Raw genomic sequence first — 20,414 nt, forward strand, 5'->3', positions numbered from 1 at the left:
TCTTCCAAAATAACTTGAAATTTGTTTTCATAAATACTTTAAGCTTCTTTACCATGAAAAATGTCCAAGAATGTGTTTTTGCTTGGTATGTTCTGGGGACCTTGCTTGCTATATTTTGTGAATACCCAGTTTCTTGGCACCTCCTTATCAGAAACATACTTTTAACTTTTATTTTGCCTAGGTTGTGATTACTTACTAAGTAGGAGAAATAGTCGTTTGAGCTGCTCCGTATGAAATATTAATCCTGCTTCTTTCACATACCTGTCATGTCCTTTAGCATAAGAATTTGTATTTATAGCATTGTGTAAAGCCAGTTCTTAAAAAATTGAATTACTAATACTTGTACTACCTGGTTGCCCTATCTTACTCCTGCCTCTCAATATCATGGTAGACATGTGGTAGTTGAAGTTTAAATTTAAAAACTTAAAGACAGCATCGTTGGTCGTTAGAGAAATGCATAGCAAAGCCATAGCGAGTTACCACTTCATACCAGTAGGATGGCTGTAATCAAAAAGATGGAACGACAACAAGTATTGGAAAGGATGTGGAGAAACTGGAACCCTCGTACAGTGCTGGTGGGAATGTAGAGTAGCTGCTTAGGAAAACAATAGTTCTCAAAAAGCCACACAAAGTTACCATATGACCCAACAATTCCACTTCAGGTATGTACCCAAGAAAATTGAAAACATGGGTTCACGCAAAAATTGTACACGAACGTTTATAGCAGTATTATTTATAATAGCCCAAAGGTGGTAACCACCCAAAAGTCCATCAACTGATAAATGGATAAACAAAATGTCATCCGTGCATCTAGTGGAATATTCCACCATAAAAAGGAATGAACTACTGATATGTGCTACAACGTGGATGAGCTTTAAAAGCATCCTCCATGAAAGAAGCTGGTCAAAAAAGCCATATATTGTGTAATTCCGTTTATATGAAGTGTTCAGAATTGGCAAAAAGAAAGTAGGTTAGTGGTTGCCAGGAGCTGGTGGAAGGGGCAATGGGAAGTGACTGCTAAAGAATACAGAGTTGATTATAGAGGTGATTAAAATGTTCTGAAATCAGTGGAGATGGTTGCATAACTTTGTCAATATACTAAAAAAAAACCCACTGAATTGTACAAGATGAATTTTATATGTGAATTATGCCAATAGAAAAAGTTAGGGAATAAATCTTAATGGGATTGGCTAGTACGTGGCATTGTGGCAAAGCTGTGTGATGATTACCAGAACATAAAGCAAGTTTTGAATGTACTTAGTATTTTCCATCACTCTTAGGATTCTCTGAGACATAGCATAACTTAAGGGCCTATAAATCAAGATGATGAAAAATATTTTCCCACTCCCCCATATATCCTAAATTTAATTTAGTTATTTTTAAATTTGTGGGTATAGAATGACAAAGACTGCATAGATGACACATGTACAAAAAAAATATTGCACACGCACGTCCAGTAGAAAACATTTCACTGGGTAAGGTCATTATAGAAAATTATGATCGGCAGAGCTTCGTGAGCTAGAGATTGCTCAGCTGAATTCTGATTTTATATCTAACATCTTTGAATATGAGATCACATCAACTCGGACATAGTCAACACATTTCATACAAGTCAAAATTCACCTCTCCTGGACTTCTTTATCTGTTCATGGTATTATGTGTTTAAACCTTCTCAAAGTTCCAATCTTATTTTTCAACTTGCTTCAGTTTTCTAAAATTTTTGTATTCATGTAGACTCCCACTGAAAATGTCTTTTCTTATTTAGAGAATAAACATTTTAATATAGAAGGAAGAAAAGCTTGGATGTCATGCAGAGTGGCCCATTTAGGAACTCAGCATCCTATGATTAGAGAAGACCTCTAATACTAGTAAATGCTGCAGGACGTCTGGCTAAGTGTCAAGAAGTAAAGTAAAATTGTAGGTTAAATAAAAATGCCAGTTTTTGCGTGATAAACCAGACTGTAAGACACTGTTTTATTCTGTTTCCATTGTTCTGTGCCCAGATGGTTGGAAGAATATGAAGAGAAGGGGGTTAGGAAGGGTGGTAAATGACCTTTTATAAGCAATAGATACTTGATACATAGGATTATGGTCATTGTGGCTTTAATCTAAATGATACCCTGTTATTGGACCTACATGTTGTGACATAATTGTAGGTGCTAATCCCTCCGAGCTTTGAATTCATCACAGTGTGGTCGTCCACATACCAAAGTCAGATGTCCTGTTTTCTACTTGTAAGGGTCATATTTTTCCTTGCTAGAGTTCTGAAAACCAGAATCAAGAATCATTGTTTTTATGGTGCTTGTGCAACCTTATTTTCAACTAGATTTAGCCTTTATGCAGAAGCGAAATAAACTTGTTTTGTATTATTGTAAAAGATAGAACTACAACCAGGGGGAGGAAGCTAGTAAGAAGAATTCCTAATGACTGGGCCTGTTCAGATGTACAACAGACTGAGCTAAGTGTCCGTGTTTAGAGGATTATAGTTAAAAGAAGTAATTCCTTCATTGGTCAGATAATTGAACTTAAGTTAATGAAAATTCCCTTTTTAACTTTAAGATTCACACACTGTATAAAAGTGAATCTAAAAATCATTTTTAGATTTACCCATCTTTGCTTATTTTCGTTAACATAAATTCTTAAAATATGAATCTTTGTTTTGAATTCTTCTAAATTTAAAGTAACCAAAATTTGGTTACTTAGATACTAGGAGTTTGAAACAACTCATTTGACCTACAGTCAAGACTTCTGCTTGGGACCTTTTCATTAGAAAAGGATTTTTAACTCTGACTCTGCTGCATACTAAACCAAGAAACATAATCATTGTGGCTTAATTGACAGTTGAAGACTGTCCAGATATATGCAGATACATACATCAGTACATGGATGTATGAGAGCACATATATGTTGGTTTTCTTCTTGTAAGTGTTGAGTCTTGTCTTTTCTAAGTAACGCGGTTGCTGTTGTATCTTTCTGAAATGGGTAGAATGTGTTGTTCATGCCCCTTTCCTTTGTCTTTGCTCCTTTCACAGTGCCATGGAAAGCCATTCTCTCCTCAATCCCAACCTGCAGCAAGGGGAAGGAGTCCTATCCAGCTTCCGAACCACATGGCAGGAGTTTGTCGAGGACCTGGGCTTCTGGAGGGTGTTGCTCTTAATCTTTGTCATTGCTTTGCTATCTCTTGGCATTGCGTACTACGTGAGCGGGGTGCTCCCCTTTGTGGAGAACCAGCCTGAACTGGTGCATTAAAGGAGCCCATGGGGATGGGGCCGGTGCCTCTTTCCTGGCTTCCGCTATTCCTTCTGAGTTTCTCAAACGTTTTCTCTTAGTGCAAGGCAGTGAGGGCTGTACAGTCTTTGTGCATTTTTATGTATTGTAATCCTTTTCAAACGACGTGTTCATTTGAACTAACCACATACCGTAGTCAAGTATACTTCATCCTAAAGCTACCTCTGACTCAGCCCGACTTGTTAGGAAAGCCTTCACATAGCCTTGTTTGATAAAAACATGGAGGTGACTGAAGAATGAAAGATAAAGGAAGAGACTAGGGAGTCCTTGCTACAGAAACCTTATCCTAATATGGGACCAACTAAAGTGCAGTATTCAAAAAGAGAAAGGTTTTCTGTGATTACTTTTTGTTAGTTGGTGGATTTGGGTTTTGTTTATTTTTGCAAGAGCCCCCTTTTTTCTTTTTCTTCTTCTTTTCTGGGAATAGGGGGAGAGAATGAAACATTAAGCTTAAAACTTGAAGTGCTTTTTTTACATCCCGTATAGCAAATCAGTATTGTGGGAATGTGTTTGGTTTATTTAAATATTTTCAAGTCTAGTGACAAACTGAACAGAACTTTTGAAAATGAGCTGTATTTTCTTCAAAAATGATTGATTTGATCTTATATTTATTTGTTTATAGGCTAATTTTGGCTTTCTTTTTTGTTAACTGCTTTGCTTGTTGTTAATATCTGTGAAAAAAGAACTTGAGTTCATTTTGTTCACTTTCCTGTTTCCCCTAATGTTTATATCAGAGATCTCCCGTTCATCAAAAATATAGTCAGAAAACTCTTTTTCTACTCAGTAGTTAGCAGGGAGAGATAATTCTGACATCTGTCACTGTAATTCTGTAGTGCTATTGTTGTGAAAAATTCAGTTCTGCAGGCTAGCTGTGTTGTCACAACTGTAGCATAGTTCATAATTATTTCATTTTACATGCAGTCCTGTTTAGAGGCCCCTTTAGAGTTGTCCTAACAGTCTCATCCGTGTCAGGAATTCTCTGATGCAATAACGGATGGAGCATTCCTAAGGTTACTGTGCTGAGCACTGCTGTCCTGGGTGCCGTAATCTCTTTGCGGATGGTGATACTATGTAAATTGAAATCTGGTCCCCAGACTATATTGCAGCTTTCAGCAGTATGTTTGAAGGCCTCTTTTGTTAATGATTCTGTTATGTATAAATCATACTCTTGAGTTTTTAAAAAGTACATGAAGAGTTGATAATTATTCAGGGTATAGTCAGAAAATTGTAGCGAAAGAACTAATGGTTTTATTTTTTAGAACAAAGGCACCTAAGCTACTACTAATTGAATTGTTGCTAGAGTTAGAAATTATAGTTTAGAGTAGGATTGGCATTTCTGTGATTCTTGTTGCTTCTTGATATTTTCTCTTGTATTTATATATGTAGGATTGAGGTGTTTTCTTTCATGTGGCTTTATCCTCTCTAAAAGAGCTGTTTAAAAATTCCTGATTTAACTGACTGCTTCAGGATCAGCTCACAGAGTCTTGTTTTTAGGGTAGAAAGAAAATAAATCATACTTGGTAAAATACAGCAAAGTAAAAGCCAACTTTAGAATGGAGAATACTAGAACTCAAAATCAGAGTATATTCAGAATGAAAGCTTTGGGATTCGCTTTATGTTTGTAAATCTAAATAGATAAGCAGAATCGGTTAACATATATGTAAAGATACTGCATTTTTTAAAGATTTTAAGTGCTGATTTCTTTGTATTTTAATGTCTGCATTCAGCATTCAGTAATACTACCAATAAATGCATTTATAGTCTCTTAATCACAACCCATTTCCTTAGTGTGTCATTGTTTTAATTTAGGGCTCTTTGTAATAGGTTGCAAGTGCCTGTTAAAAAAAAAAGTTTTTTTCAAACCTGATGTAGCAGGTATATTGAATTTCACATATGTTTGCCTTGTAAGTGCTCTGAAACTAATTTGGGTGAATTGCTTGTGGATTCAAAAGTGATAATAACTACCATGATCAAGCACCTTTCTATTGCGTATTTTACTTAACGTGCCTCATCTCATGCCATCGGTTGGTCCCCCGACCCAAGCTATGTTTTTCCATTTTGTAAAGTGAGAAAACTGACACAGGGAGGGTTGTGACTTGTCCAAAGTCAGACAGATAGGACATAGTGGAACAGGGATTCCAATCTGAGGCTCTGTCCCGATTATAAGCTTCTTTTTTCCTTCCGCCCCACTCTCTGTCATGCACCTGACAGTGGAGTCATCTAGAACCTTGCCTGCTGCCATCACAGGAGTACATTACTAAATTTTCCACCCACATTCTTAAAACTTTTGCTCCTTCTATACTGTGCCATTGCCCACATCCTCTCAGTATTACCAGCCTTTAAAATTAAAGGTCTAACTCTGGCATGTTCAGAAGAAAGTTCACCTTGACAGCCCACTTCTCTGCCTCTTATTTCCTCATGACTTACCATACTGAATAAACATGTTTGCTTGTTTGTTTGTTTCATTTGTCTCTCGTTACAAGCTTCTTGAGAGCAGGGGCTTAATCCATGTTACTGCCCATTTGTCAACGGTGCCTCCTATGTTGTGTAGAACTTTTTGTACCTACATGCTGACAGCGTTACTTTTTTACCTGTAGCTATATTTTCTCTTTTCAGATTAAATAGCTTTTTACCTTTCTCGTGTTCTAACAGGCTACATCTGTGAACTGTGTTGGTCATTCTTCTTCCACAGTATGCCTGTCGCTTGATAGAAGAACTGCACATTCGTGAACGGTGTAACTCCTTTTACATAAGAGCATGCAGGCTCATTTACCACAGGTTAAAAAAAAAAAAAAAAGTATACTTGGTATAGAAGTCCAGGAACAATATTCACCTGTTGTTGTTTTGGTTTGGCTTTTTTTTTTTTTTAAACCAGGCCTTATTCTTTGTCTTGTGAAGTTGTTCGTGTATGTATCAAAGTGCTTTCAGCTGCAGGAAACCAAAATCCAAATTAAAAGTGGTTTAAACCATAGGAAATTACTGATATATGTAACTGGAAGTCTAGAGGTAGAGTAGATCCCCAAGGGTGACAGTCGAACTTTACCTCAGTTTTCCTGTGCTTCTGGCTCTGCCTTCCTGCTTGTTCACTTCATCCTCCAGCTGGTTCTGAGATGAGTTTAGAATGTTCAGGCCTCACATCCATTTGTAACCATGAAGAGAAAAAGAAAGAGACTGTCTTTCCTGTGGTTTTCTCCTAGAAGACTTCCTGCCAGGCCCCCAGCAAACTTCCTCTGTGTTTCATTGGCTGACATTATGTCATGTTCCCTATTCTCAAACCAGCCACAGCCATGCACTGGACAGTGAAGCCTGGATTGATGAGCCAGTTATTGGTGAGGGCAGGAGTGATAGAACTCCTCTGATTGGCTTGGAGCAATGGTTTTAGAAATGATTGGAGGTACTGCTGGCAATTAGTAGGCAGGGGCCAGAGATGTTTCATGTCCCACAGTACATGGGAAGGTTTAGCACAACAAAGAGTTGTTCCATATGTTATGATTCTTGAATGCTCTGTTGAACATTAAAAAAAAAAAAACTTACCTGAGCCTTAAACCCAACTCCATTTTTTTATAGAATTTTAACAACCACTGAATTTTCCAGGAATACAACCATGAGATCAGTGAGGGAAGATTCTACTTTATTTTGTTAAAACTTGACCAAGAACTGTACCCGTCTCAAAAAATCTTGTTACCAATGCTACTGGTGATAATTGAGTCACCAACACAATTCTGTGTATAGGTGCTCATAACTTTATTGCCTCTTATGTGGCTGTGCCTAAGCATTTATATATTGAAATACACGTTTTATTATCAATTACTTTCCCTTTATTTTGCCTTTATGTTATGTGACTTATATGAAATCATTTTATTGATTTCAGCAATTGTTACTTTTATCTGGGACTCTATTCATATATACTTTCTCTCATTTAGTCATCTTGATGTACCTTTTCCGAATAGTTTATCTTAGAGGGTACACCAGGAAATAGCATTTCTCAAAGTTAATAGAACACTGGGGGGAAAATGAGGCCAGCATCTGGTTAGACTACCCTTTAAAATTGTTCAGATCCAGGGTGCCTGGGTAGCTCAATCGGTTAAGTGTCTGCCTTCGGCTCAGACCATGGTCCTGGGGTCCTGGGATCGAGCCCCACGTTGGGCTCCCTGCTTAGCAGGGAGCTGCTTCTCCCTCTCCTTTTGCCCCTCTCCCTACTTGTGCTCTGTCACTCTCTCTTGAATAAATAAATAAAATCTTTAAAGAACATAAAAATAAATTGTCAAGTCCAAACAGTTCCAACTGTGCTGCTCGAAGTAGAACTTTGGGATCAAACCCATTCCTTTGTGCTCTGCAGTAGCTTCAAAGCAGTTTTCTAGGGATGATCTTGGTCTTGCTGTGGATACCTCCTTAGCTTCCCTCACAGCACAGATAGGTGGGCATTCTGTTCAGTCATCTTAGACTTTGCACATCAAAAATAGGTCCACAGCCCAAGGCGTAGGTGCTGTGTTTACCTGGCGGCGGAGGTGGCCACACTCCAGTTAGATGTCAAGGAATACAATCCGGAGTCCTTGTTGCCAAATACTCATCAAAAACTTATAATGGTATTTAGAGAATATTACTTGGAAGATGTTTGTAGATCAGTAATATTCAAACTTTCTGAAATTTCTGTATCCTGTGCTATCTGGTGCAGTAACTAGTTGTTACTCGTGGTTATTTAAATTAAGTTAGAAATTCAGTTCTTCATTAGCACATTTATATGAGCCTAAAACCGAGCTCCATTTTACATTTGAAAGCAAAACTAGCCACATTTCTAATGCTCAGTAGCCTCAAGAGGCTGTTGCAGTGACTAGCGCAGGTTTTTGGGCAGCACTGTTCTAAAAGCTATGGGGTCCAGTCAGATCAGTGTAGAGCTAGATCCTGAATTGTGTTATGGCAGTGCCCACCCCACTTACTTTTACTAAGCTCTTCATTAAGAAGTAGTAACACTCTACAATGCTTATTAACTTGCTTAATCTTTGCAAATTGCTGCTGTTATCACCACCTCACAATTAAAGAGACTAAGGCAGGAATAACGTGCCCAAGGTCACACAGCGGAGCTGGGATTTGCACTCAGACAGTGTAGGGCTGGGGTCTCTCCTAACTGTCGTGCTGTGATGCCTCCCTCTGCATGGCTGTGATGCCATCATTTTCAAGGAAGAATTGTCTTGAGAACTAGCCCTGTGTACCGCCCACTGTATCTACTGAGGATGCTGTTGGCCCGATTCTTTATGAAGACCCCCCGAAGAGGAGCTTTTGCTTCTTCAACTGCAAGCAACTGCATTTCCGCTGAGCTTTGCTTTCATCTTATTTTCTCTATGAATTACGTAATTGATCAGGTAGACCTCCTCTTCCACACTGGATGCTGGAATGCTTAATGCCAGGTTTGGGTTCCACTAGAAGCAGTTGTAATGTAGGCCGTTAATGGTGGTTTATTAGAACTTCATTCCTGGCTTATTTTGTATGCTTATCTTTAGTCTTATTTCCCTTTTCTAATTCCCTCACTTTTTATTTATGCAATTCTGTATTATTTAAGCCCCTTAATTTATTTTTGGATCATGATAGGGGATGATAGTTAATTACATAGATATTTTTATTAGTATGAATTGATAGGACCACAGCAAAACTGTCAGTTTCTGGAAACTAACAGCAGAAAATGCACTGACCTTTTGCAATGGGAAACAATAGTTTGTTGCCTCCTATTCAAAATATAATTATGGTTTCTGGCATAGCTGCAGTTGTCAGTTTACCTTATTCATATGTCTCTCTGTTCCAAAAAAGGATTTAAGTTCTGCTGAATAAGCAGGTATTATTCTAAATTATGGAAATCGAATGTCTTGGTTCTCTTCTAGCATTCTGATGAATCATGTGCGTGAAGCCTGAAAAATGAACATTATAACAAGTTATAATCACAAAATTTTAGAGATGAAGGGACATTAGGAGTCATCTAGGGAGGGGAAAAAGACCAAAAAGGATGGAATGACTGGTCCCACAAGTAAGAAAGGGGCAGAACGGTTATGTGAATCCAGATCTAGTGTGTTACTCCTACCACACCTGCCCTTATCCACATCTCCAGCCTCCCCACAGGCTGTTGGAAGTGTTATTTAAAAATACAAGTATCTGATGTTAGATACATAAATATAAACTTTCTTGCCATGATGTTTTGTGTACTTCAATAGTTAACCAAAATACTGATCTAATCAGTAAATTGATCATGTCATAAGCCAAGAATGTATTTTTCTGTAACCCCAGTCTATTTGTTTATGGGACAATCACCATAAACCTATCATCTGCTCTTGATAAACACTTTGAGAAATCTTTCTCTTCTCAAAAAAAAAAAAAAAATTCCACATCAGATAATGTACGTTCTCTGTAAAGCACCTTACACCGTGGAAATGCTGTGGGGAAGCTAAGCAGAAGGCCCCAGAGTTTCCATCGGAGGCACAGTGTTGCCAATTTTTCGCTGGTCAGCCACAGTACTTTTTCTATTAGAACAACTGTCTCTTCAATCCTGTTGTCTGCTGTATAGTTCTAATTCAAGGTAGTGGGTTGATGGCAGCAGGACTGGTAATGTAAGCCCCGAGTTATAAAATGCCCTGCTCGGTGGTTCTTCACACGGCCGTTCACTGCTTCGTTCTCTCCTGTATCAGACGTGTCTTATGCGTGTCAAGTGAGCTGTTCGGTACGTGTTCCCGTGTGTCCTTTCCCACACCTCTGGTAGTATTTTTTAAAAAATAGTGAGAAATGAGTGAAGATAGGAGAATAACCCACAGTCAGAAGAAAACTATTACTTATCTGCTTAGGAATCACTCACTTAGGGGTGTTCAGTAGATTCTTCTTGCCCCCTTTTCCTTCTTAAAGGTTTTGTTTTTAATCTGGGTTATTTGTTCATGTCCAAATTAGTCTAAGGATCAGTTTAATTATAAGCTCTGACGTAAGGTAATTCCAATTTGAGATGTACAGTAGTTAATCTATTCTTGAGAAGAAAAAAAATACTAAATGGATAAATTTTTTGTTTGTAGGAATCATCACAAGTTAATGTGTGCATATATTATTTTATGAACAAATCTATTTCAGCAAATTTCAGTTGTTTCTCTTTTTTACAGTATTTTTTTTTTTTTAAGATTTTATTTATTTGTATGACAGAGATGGAGACAGCCAGCGAGAGAGGGAACACAAGCAGGGGGAGTGGGAGAGGAAGAAGCAGGCTCATAGCGGAGGAGCCTGATGTGGGGCTCGATCCCATAACGCCGGGATCACGCCCTGAGCCGAAGGCAGACGCTTAACCGCTGTGCCACCCAGGCGCCCCTCTTTTTTACAGTATTCTTTTATGTGCTTTTAAAATCATATGGCATGCAATGTTAGCTCTACAGAATACTTGTGCGTTTTTGTATGTGTCCATAAGCCAGAAAACCTTTTTGGAGGTGAAAGAATAATGGTCAGCCTACTTCTCTTGCCTCTTTATGGTGTAAATGGCAAGTATTTAGAAGTGTGGCATTGCAGTGTTCGTTATTCCTATAACTGGGCTAGGAGAAGGTTACTCTCTGTCACAATAAAAATTAATATTCCCTTTCTTTGGGGATTAATTTCTAAATTTGAAGACTCTGGGTCAGAGTTGGTTGGGCTGTTTCACTGAAATTTCAGCCCCTAAGAAACAAAAATAGGTTTTGGAATAGTTTCTAGGTCACTGGCACAGAAAGCTGGCAAAAAGCTGTAACTTACTTTGGATAGTCCTAGTTAGTACAATTCCATCAGTACAGGCTGTTCTTTTAGCCTGTGACTCAAGTTTAGGAGAAAATAAAATGTAGGGATCCCCAAATTCTTACTCTGTAGTGAACGTTTAGGCTTGGATTCTCCTGTATTCTAGCAGAACCCCTGACCTGGGGGGTGGAGATGTATTTGATCAGATGTCAGTTGTATATTTCACCTTATTGAACTATTCGCAATTCATCTGTTATTTTAGCTTATGTCCCAGTTCTGGATCAGACAGTGGAGGCTCTGGTTATACTGAAAAGCATGCAGACCTGGGAGGCGATAGATCTCAGCTGCACTTAGTGTGGACTGACCTTGATCAAATAATGTAAGCTTTCTAAGCCTCTGTCCTTATCTGTAAAACAATACCTACCTCACAGACTTAACAGTGATTTAAAAAAAACTTATTTTGAGGGCTGTGTGCCTGCAGGTATATGTGCCTGGCCCTTTAAGTGTTGATAGTGTTGTTAATCCCATAAAGAAAACAAGGCTTAAAAATTTTAGTATGTTTCCTGAGGTCATGGAGTAGACCAAACCAGGAGTCTAATTGTGGCAGTTTTGTGTGTAGCCGTTAGAACACGGTGCTTCTCCCATTAAGTGAGTCACCACATCTGAAAGTACTTGATACTCAATATAGGGACTCAATATAAGTTCTCCTTTTCTCTCATTAGAATAAATTGTGTGGTTTATTGACTGAATCCTCGCTTTTTATGTGCAAATGATCTACACATTATCACACAATTTTTGATTCGCTGAGGAAGCTTTAATAACTGCTTTATTCATTAAAACTCCTGTCCATGGTCTTTCATACCTGCAACCTTGTAAGAGCTCGAGAACCTCCCAGGCATCATCTCATTAGCTCTGGCTGCCCCTTTTCGATAAAGGAACTTCTCAGCCACCAAGAGGAAGTCCAGAGATCTCTCCAGTGACAGGGAAAAGGAAGATGCTCAGGCTCGTGACTGCTGGACTGACCAATCTCAAGCTGACACTGGAAAGGGAAGTGTTCCTTTTAAACCAATCGCGAAGTTGTAAAATGCCAAACGCACACCATGTTAAAGACTGTAGAGGATGATTTCCATTGAGTGGATGGGGGTAGCCACATTGACTATATTCTTTGAAAAGGGGCTCTTCTAATGGAACTACTTTTGAAGATAACAGTAAATGAGAATTATGGAAGCTTATATTTTCTTTCTAGTTGAGCTCTTTTTTCTGTTTGAGAAACATGATACTTTTCTCTCATGATTTTTGTTATCTGTGATTATGTTGGCCGTGTCAGATCCCCAGAGATTGGTGACATCATCTTGCCTAATTACAAAAATGTTTTAATGGCTGAGCTTAGAAACCCACTACACTTCTTATGATCTTCAAAAGGTATATGTTGGTCACATGAACTGGGAATGCACTAGATCTTCAATTAAACCTTCAGCCATACTGGAATCCCCGTTCTGGAAAGGGGCAGTCCCAGGCCACAACACAGGGGCTCTGCCCTATCTTATTTCCCCTTTGACAAACCCTATAACTTTCCAGGGCCTGCCCTGCCCTAGTCTTGAGCTGCAGTTGGAAGAGAGACTTGAAAAGCAAGGAGCTCCTGTTCTTTTGGTCCTGACTCAAAGAATGCTATAAATGGAAGGGGCTTGGAGCTCCCATCCCACAAAATTATGATTCTCTTTGGACAGACTAAACATCTGACCCTCCTCAGAATATAGCTTCTATTTAATCAGAAGTCTTATTAGAAAGAAATCATTTCAATTCCAGAGTTAAATGGCTAAGCCCCGTTTCTCCGCTGATGGAGATTCTTCTTTGTCGTTCATAGAGCCCTATTGCTCACACTGGGGCCTAGCCTTGGTCCGCTGGCTTACAACTGCTCAAATAACATTTGCAGTTGTGTCATAAATATAGGCAGTCAACTTATTTCACATGTCAGCCTTTTAAAATACGTACGGATGTGTGATGTTTCTTGATGATTTGGATAAAATAAATTTTAACAGACCGTCTGTTGCTTCTGGGGCTTCTGAGTTGCAAGAACGGATATGAAGGAATGAGCTAAGATGCCCCACCTTCAGCATTCCAAGGGAAGTACACACACACACACAACATGGTCTCTCTGCCTCACTCTTTGCCAGGTTTATATGAAAAGAAAATAATGAGGCACACCTTTCCACAGACACCCTCTGTCTATGACTGGGAGACAAAATGGCTTAGTGGGTAAGCACACGGGCCTTGGAGTCAGACCTGGCTTTGCATCCCAAGCCTCCCACAGTAGTGGAGTGGCCTTGAGCAGGTTACCTACTCGTCCCCCTAGCGTCAGCTTCACCATCTGTTAGATGAAAATAGTAACACTAACCAGAGGCTCAAATGAGATCAAGTGTGTAAAATGCTGGATGCAGGGTCTGGTAACTCTCAGTTATTCGTGTATTTATAGGATTACTTCCCTGTAGGCCAATCACTACCTAGAACTGTGCCAGCCCCCCACGCTATACTTTAGGAAGCATTTATTTGCAGAAAGGACAACTTCTGTTCTCTTGTAATTGGTCAGGCCCTCAGGCACTAGCTGATTGGATTCCCTGATGACTGGATGGCTTCCTCTCTTCTTTGAGCTTTCTTTAATACCTTAATTATTAGCTCAAGAGGAGGTTGACCACAGTCACTGCCAATCTCCCCAAACCTTCCCTGCAGGAAGCCCAGGACATTTGAGGAGCTACAGAGCACATCCCTCTAAATGTTAAGAGATCTAAGGGCAAGAACTGGAGAAGCAGGGCCTGTGCTTGCCAGGTCCAGACATTCATTCTCTTATTTAGTCCCAGTACATCTCTGTAGGGTAGCAGAACTGGGATTTTTTACCCTCCCCACTTCTACAGAGGAGGAAGCTGAAGCCGAAAGCTTTGCAAGACAAGACAGAAGCCGAGTCCAGTCCATCTAACCTCCAGGTCAGTGCTTTCTGTACCTGGCTGTTACCACCTGAGCATGGGAGGCGAAGAAAGGAGGGACACAGACATCAGTATCCCTGTGCCCATGTCCCCATCATGACTGTGTTATGGAGCTGCATCTCCAAAGCTCTGGAGTTAGAGAAACAGAGAGATCTTGCCACCAGGCCCCTCCTGTCCAGTCCTGCCCTGCAGTCCGCCTGGCACACCTGCTGCCCTCCCAGTTCCTCAAGCTGAGCCCAGAGGACCGTCCCCTCTGCTGGGGCAGGATGCGACCTCCACAAGGCAGATCACAGCCATTTGATCCTGAACAAAGGCTGCGACCGTGTCTGAAATGACAACTCCCCGGCGGGTGATGTCATGCTGTTTTGTCTCCATGGACTGTGGGGATCTGATTTCAGTTGTGAAGAAAAATGGTCTGGGGAAAAAAGTTACTTCATTCGGAAAATTCCGAGAAGCCATAAATACAGTTTGCAGCTGATGAAAGCACATTCACAGGCAGACAATGGCTTTGGGATGGAAGAAGAGCCCTCTCAAGAGGCCAAGCCCTTCACCCCCCCGCACCCCCCCACCCCACTCCACCCCCAGCCAGCAGCGGCCCTGCTTCTCCCGAACTTCTGGCAAGATCGAGAGCAATCGCTCCATCAGCTGAGGAGACTCCATACCCCAGTGGCAAGTTGGCTATGGACAGATTTTCCCTGGTTCTCATCCTAAATTGCCTCCTGCCCGGTTCATCCCTGGAGCATCTGGCACAGTTGTGTCCACCTCCCTGCCCTAAATGGTTGACCTGCATTTCTGAGCTCGAAAGCAAATTAAAAATAACATTTTGTTTTGTTGTTTTCATTTCTTATTCACTTTCTAGCCTTGCAGTCTCTTTGAATCTTTTTCACTTTGCATATTCTTTTCTCTTTCTCCTACAGTTGGCACAGTAAGAAAGAGGGAGAAAACAGAGGATGAAATTCCATTTTGCTTTTCATAAGAAATTTAAGAGTATAATTCCTAGTCCAGATCCTCAGGCCTGAGTCAGGAAGGAATAACCACTGCCAGGAAAGACCAGAGGCAGAGAGCTTAGAACTGGGGGTAAGTTTTCAAGAGATGTTTCATCCCCTTCCCTCCCCCTGCCTCAATAATATAAAAACAATATGGCAAGATTAGAGAATTTGGGGGAATCAGAGAAAGTTTTCCTATTCCAGCCTGTCCCTCCATCATTGTGTCTTCCTGGTGCCAGGTCCCTAGGTCACCGAGCCCCTTATTCTGTCTTCCCTGTTCCCACAGCCCCCAGCTTTGGGGTGCCCTTCTCTTGGGGCCTGGCCTCCAAGAAGTCCATGGTGTTCCCAGACTATGGGAGCTGGTTTTTCCAGAAACTCACCCACAGCTTCTGATTTCCATCCCCAAGTTGGTTCCTGGAGACAGTGAGCCCCTTGTGTTTAGTCCTGAGAAGAGGAATCCCTTCCCTTTGGCCCTTAGCCTGGGTGCCTCCCACACAGGTCTGCCCCCAAATACCCGCAGCCCCACCAGCTGCCCATCTGCAGGTCTGAGCTGAGCCATCGTGGTGCAGACACTGCCCCAGGTGTGGCAGGCACAACCCGGTTCCTGCCTCCACCCTGTGAGCCTCAGTGACTCGCCGCCAGGCCACAGGTTCAGGCCCTTGGAGAGTCCAGTTCCTGGAGGAGGTGCAAGTACAGTGTCAGAGGAACCTTGGGAGGAGGCCGCATGTGTCTTTCGGGGGGGCACAGCATCACCAAATGATAGAAGAATAAAAACAAAGCCAAAGCTTCTTAAAAAGTCCCCATTAGGGGTGCCTGGGTGGCTCAGTCGTTAAGCATCTGCCTTCAGCTCAGGTCATGATCCCAGGGTCCTGGGATCAAGCCCCACATCAGGCTCCCTGCTCAGCGGGAAGCCTGCTTCTCCCTCTCCCACTCCCCCTGCTTATGTTCCCTCTTTCACTGTCTATCAAATAAATAAACACAATCTTTAAAAAAAAAAGTCCCCATTAACCCAATTAGTCAAATCCTGAAGGGGCTTTTGTCTTAATGGAATTTGACTATATCTCAATAGTACTTGAAATTAAAAAAAAAAAAAACCAAAACATATCAATTCACGTTTAGGAAATGTGGATTTTAAACTCCTGGGATTTGATTTCTAGACATGACTAGTTTTACGTCATAGATCAGTATTGCCCCACAGAAATAGAAAGCAAGCCAACTGAGTAATCTTTAATCATCTAGTAGCCACATTTTTAAAAAGCAGTAAGAAACAGGTGAACTTCAGTATATTTTATTTAACCCAATATATACAAAACAGCAACATGGAGTCAATTTTAAAAATTATTAATGAGATATGACATATTCTTTTTGGTACTAGTCTTTGAAACTTTACCCTTTCAACATACCTCATTTTGGACTGGCCGTTTTTCCAGCACTCAGTAGCCACATGGGGCTAGCGGCTGCTGTGCTGGCCGGTGCAATTAGAGGCAACTGCCATCTCTCCTGGGAAAGTTCCCTGTGGGAGATGATCCTGGCGAGTGGGCAGTGGCTCTGAGAACACAGCTGCAGCCCATCAAAACAGAGGCCTGCGTCTGTCAGAGATCATAGGGCACAACCAAAAGCAATGCAGGAGTCCATTAGAAAGTAAGTGCTATGGGAACAAAGGAAAAATAGAGCAAGGTTAGGAAATCAGTGCTGGGGTGGGTCAGGTTGTAGTATTAAAGAGAGTAGGTCTCCAAGAAGGTGAGATTTGAGCAAGTCTGTATGCTGAGAGTTGAAGGAAATGAAGACGTTGGCCAGTAGAGCATCCCGACAGAACAGCTAGAGCAAAGGCCCTCGGGTGAGCGGGCATACACCCGGCATGTTTGAGAAAGAGCAGAAAGACCAGTGTGTCTGGAGAGGAATGAGCAGGGGGGAGAGTATTGGGAGATGAAATCACAGAGGTAAGACGGTAAGATCATGTCAGGCCGTCCAGGCCATTGCAAGGATATTGGCTTTTATTCTGAGAGAGAATCACTATAGAATTTTGAATGACGTAATCTGACTTTAGTTTGAACAAGGTCACTCTGGTTGCTGTGTTGAGAATACAGCGTAGGAGGGCAAGAGTGGAAGTAGGAGGACCAGTTAGGAGTTTATTCCAAGATGAGAGCAGTTGGACCAAGGTAGTAGTGAAAAGACAAAGAATACATGCCTTATGGATAAATTTTCAAGGTAGAGCCAATGAAGTGTAAGAAAAAGAATAGTCCAGGATGCCTCCTAGGTTTTTGGTTTGCATAAATGATAATCTGTCAGGGCCATCTATGGAGATAGAAAAAGCTGCAGGGGGCGCAGGCTTATGGGAGAAGATCAGGAGTTCAGTTTTAAATGTGTTTAGTGTGACGTGTCTGTTCAACATCCAAATAGAAATGTCAAGTAGGCAGTTGGAATTACAAAGCTAGAATTTGGGAGAGAAGCCTGGACTTAAGATATAGATTTGGGAGTTCTCAGCGTATACATAGAATTTAAAGCCCTGAGATTCAATGAAATCAAATCATCTGAGTAAGTACAGGAAGAGAGCGCGCTGAGGCACTCCTAGCAGTCGATGGTGGGGACGATCAGGAGAACCAGGGAAGAGTACTGAGGAAGAGTGACTAGAGATGGAAGGAAGACCAAGAGACTGTTGTGTCCTGGAAACCACAGGAAAAGAGAGCTTCAAGGAAGAAATGGCAAACCGGATGGGATGTCCTGACAGGTCAGGTCAGATGTGAGAAATGAGAACTGACCATTGGATCTAGCAACATGGAGGTCATGGCAGTCCTGATGAAGCAGTTCCATGTGTGATGGAACGAGATGGGTGTGGACATAAGAGAAAATCTGTGGGGCAGAACTGCAGCCAACTCAGGAGCCTTGCAAAACAGCTGGCAGGGTGATTGGGAGCAAGAGAAAGCTTTTTTAAAAATCAACTTTATTGAGGCATAATTTAAATTTATGTATGAAGTATACAGGTCAATGAGTTTTGACAGATGTATATACCCATGTAACCACCACAACAATCAAGATATATAACACTTCCACCACCCCAGAAATTCCCTCGTGCCCCTTTATAGTCAAACTCTCCCACCCCCTCCTCCCAATCTCCAGCCCCAGGCAACCACTGTTCTGCTTTTTGTTGCTGAGCTTTGTTTCACCTTTTCATATAACTTGAATCATACAGGATGTACTCCTGTGCCTGGCTTCTTTTGCTCAGCATGTATCAGTAGTTCCTTCCTTTAGATCATTGAGTAGTCTCCTGTTGTACAGATAGATATACCACAATTTGACCATCCATTCACTTGTTGTTGGACATTTAGTTGTTTCTAGTTTGGGGCTACTATGATTAAAGATGCCAAGAATATTTGTATACAAGTCTTTGTGCAAACATGAATTTCACTTCTTTTGGGTAGATAGATATCTAGGAGTAGAATTGCTGGGTCATATAGTAATGTGTGTTTAATTTTATAAGAAACTACAAAAATGTTTTCAAAAATGACTATATAATTTTACATTCTCACCAGCAGTGTATGAGTTCCAGTTGCTTCACAGATTTACAAACACTTGGTATTGTCAGTCTTTAAATTGTAGGTGAAGTTTTTTTGTTTTTTTGTTTTTTTTTTAATAGACTTATGATTTTAGAATAGCTTTAGGTTCATAGACAAGTTACAAAGACAGAACAGAGAGTTCTGGTACACCCTTTGCCCAGCTTTACCCAATGTTACCTTCTTATAAAGCCATAGTATTAAAAAAAAAAAAAAAAGCCATACTGTATTTGTCAAAACTGACATTGGCACAATTCAAGTAGCCCCATTATGGTCTCTACCCACATCTCACCAGTTTTCATACCAATGACCTTCCTCTGGCTCAGGAGACCACATTGGGTCAGGCCTTAGTGTCTCCAGTCTGTGCCCCTTTCTCTGTCTTTCCTTGGTTTTTGTGACCTTGGCAGTATTGAAGAGTACTGGTCAGGTATTTCCTGGAATGTCCATCAGTTTGAGTTTATCAGAGGTTTTCTGATGATTTGTCTGAGGTGATGGTTTGGGAGAAGAATGCCCCAGAGCTGAAGTGCCCTTCTCTGTGGTTCGCATCAGGGGGCACGTGACAGCAACATGGCTTATCACTGGTGACATTACCCTCATCACTTGGTTAGCATGGTGTCCGCCGGGTGTCCTTCCCCTTACATACTCTACTTTCTGGAAGCCAGTCACTGAGTCCAGCCTACCCTCAAGGAGAGGGGATTCAAGTCCCACCTCCTGGAGTGGGTAGCATCTACATGTGTTACCTGTAATTCTTTTCTGGGGGAGATTTCCCCTTCTCCTTCATTGATTACTTTGTTGAATCATTTATTACAGAGAAAACTTTGTTTTAAAAAAATGGGAAAATAACAGCACATTTGTATGTTGGTGGGAATGATCCAATAGAAAACAAAATATCACAAGTTCTTTAGTTTTTTCAGCAAATGTTGAAAATTTTTTTCACTGTTGGAGTTTCCACTGGGTCTTTTCTCGTGTCATTTTAAACATCACTTTTACCCATAATTCAGTTTCCGTAGTCCTCATTGGAAGTCAGAGGACCTGTGGAGGTCAGGGCAGAGTTTTCATAGATGGCCTATGTGTCAGGTCTGTTCTTCCAGCAGAACTCCTTGGTGCTTGTGAAAGGATGGCCCCTCACCCCAGCCTTCACCCTTCCTACTGTCTCCCTCCTCAGCCCACAGAAGCCTGGGCAGAATGGGGAACTCCAGAACTGGGGAAGAGCCCATGTTTCCCTTGGGTAGGAAGGAGCCAGACGTCTGTCATGGGAAGCTGTGGCAGCTGGAGCCCTCTCAACGGGACTCTGGGGGCTGATGGTGACTGAGGGGGAGAATTCTAGGGGAAGGAAGAAGCAGGTGGAGCTGCTTGGCTCCAACTCAGAATCCAGAACAGTGGGCTCTGTTTCTTCCGTCCCCTCATTGGGAGGACAGAGCTCTGAGGACAATAGCCAAAGCTCTAAGCCCTGGCGGGGGGCTCCAAGAAGAGCCAAGTCTGAGCACCCCAGGAAGGGGGGGGGGAGATGAGATTGAAAAACCTTGGAGGTTCAGGTTAGAAACTCGGTGGTGGAAGAGACACCCTAGGAGAGAGAGGCCCAACAGGCCCTGGAAGGGACTGGGGCCACTGCCAGCCAGTGCACCAGCCCCGTTTCCCCACCCCCACCCCCCAATCCCTGCACACAGAGACTCTCATCTGGCCTCCAACTGGGGAACCCCAGGCCCACATGCCTTTGCCCACAGGGTGTTGGGGTGGTGGAGAGAGTGGTTGTGACAAGAGGTGACGTATTCTGGGCTGCAGAAGTTATCTCCAGGCTTCTATTTTGCAGAGGCTAGCAGTACAGTGTCTAACAGATACATGTATTTGTAGATGAATCAATCCATACCCTGCCGTGACAGCAGAAGCAC

At 41.5% G+C, this 20,414-nt stretch overlaps 1 protein-coding gene across 6 annotated transcripts in view; it reads left to right on the forward strand.

Moving 5' to 3' along the window:
• Positions 1 to 20,414, forward strand: part of ANKRD46 (ankyrin repeat domain 46) — a 219,115-nt gene that overhangs the window by 28,760 nt on the left and 169,941 nt on the right. The window contains exon 5 of one of the 6 annotated variants that reach the window (XM_045805859.2): positions 3,033 to 5,063. The exons of the other annotated variants lie outside the window; for them this stretch is intronic. Coding sequence (XP_045661815.1) covers positions 3,033 to 3,249 — 217 coding nt within the window. The 3' untranslated portion in view covers positions 3,250 to 5,063. Of the gene's footprint in view, positions 1 to 3,032; positions 5,064 to 20,414 lie in introns of those variants that run through there. 6 annotated transcript variants of the gene reach the window in all.

This window comes from Ursus americanus, chromosome 9 (assembly GCF_024610735.1).
Source record: "Ursus americanus isolate L20-20 chromosome 9, mUrsAme1.1.p, whole genome shotgun sequence".
Lineage (NCBI taxonomy): Eukaryota > Metazoa > Chordata > Mammalia > Carnivora > Ursidae > Ursus > Ursus americanus.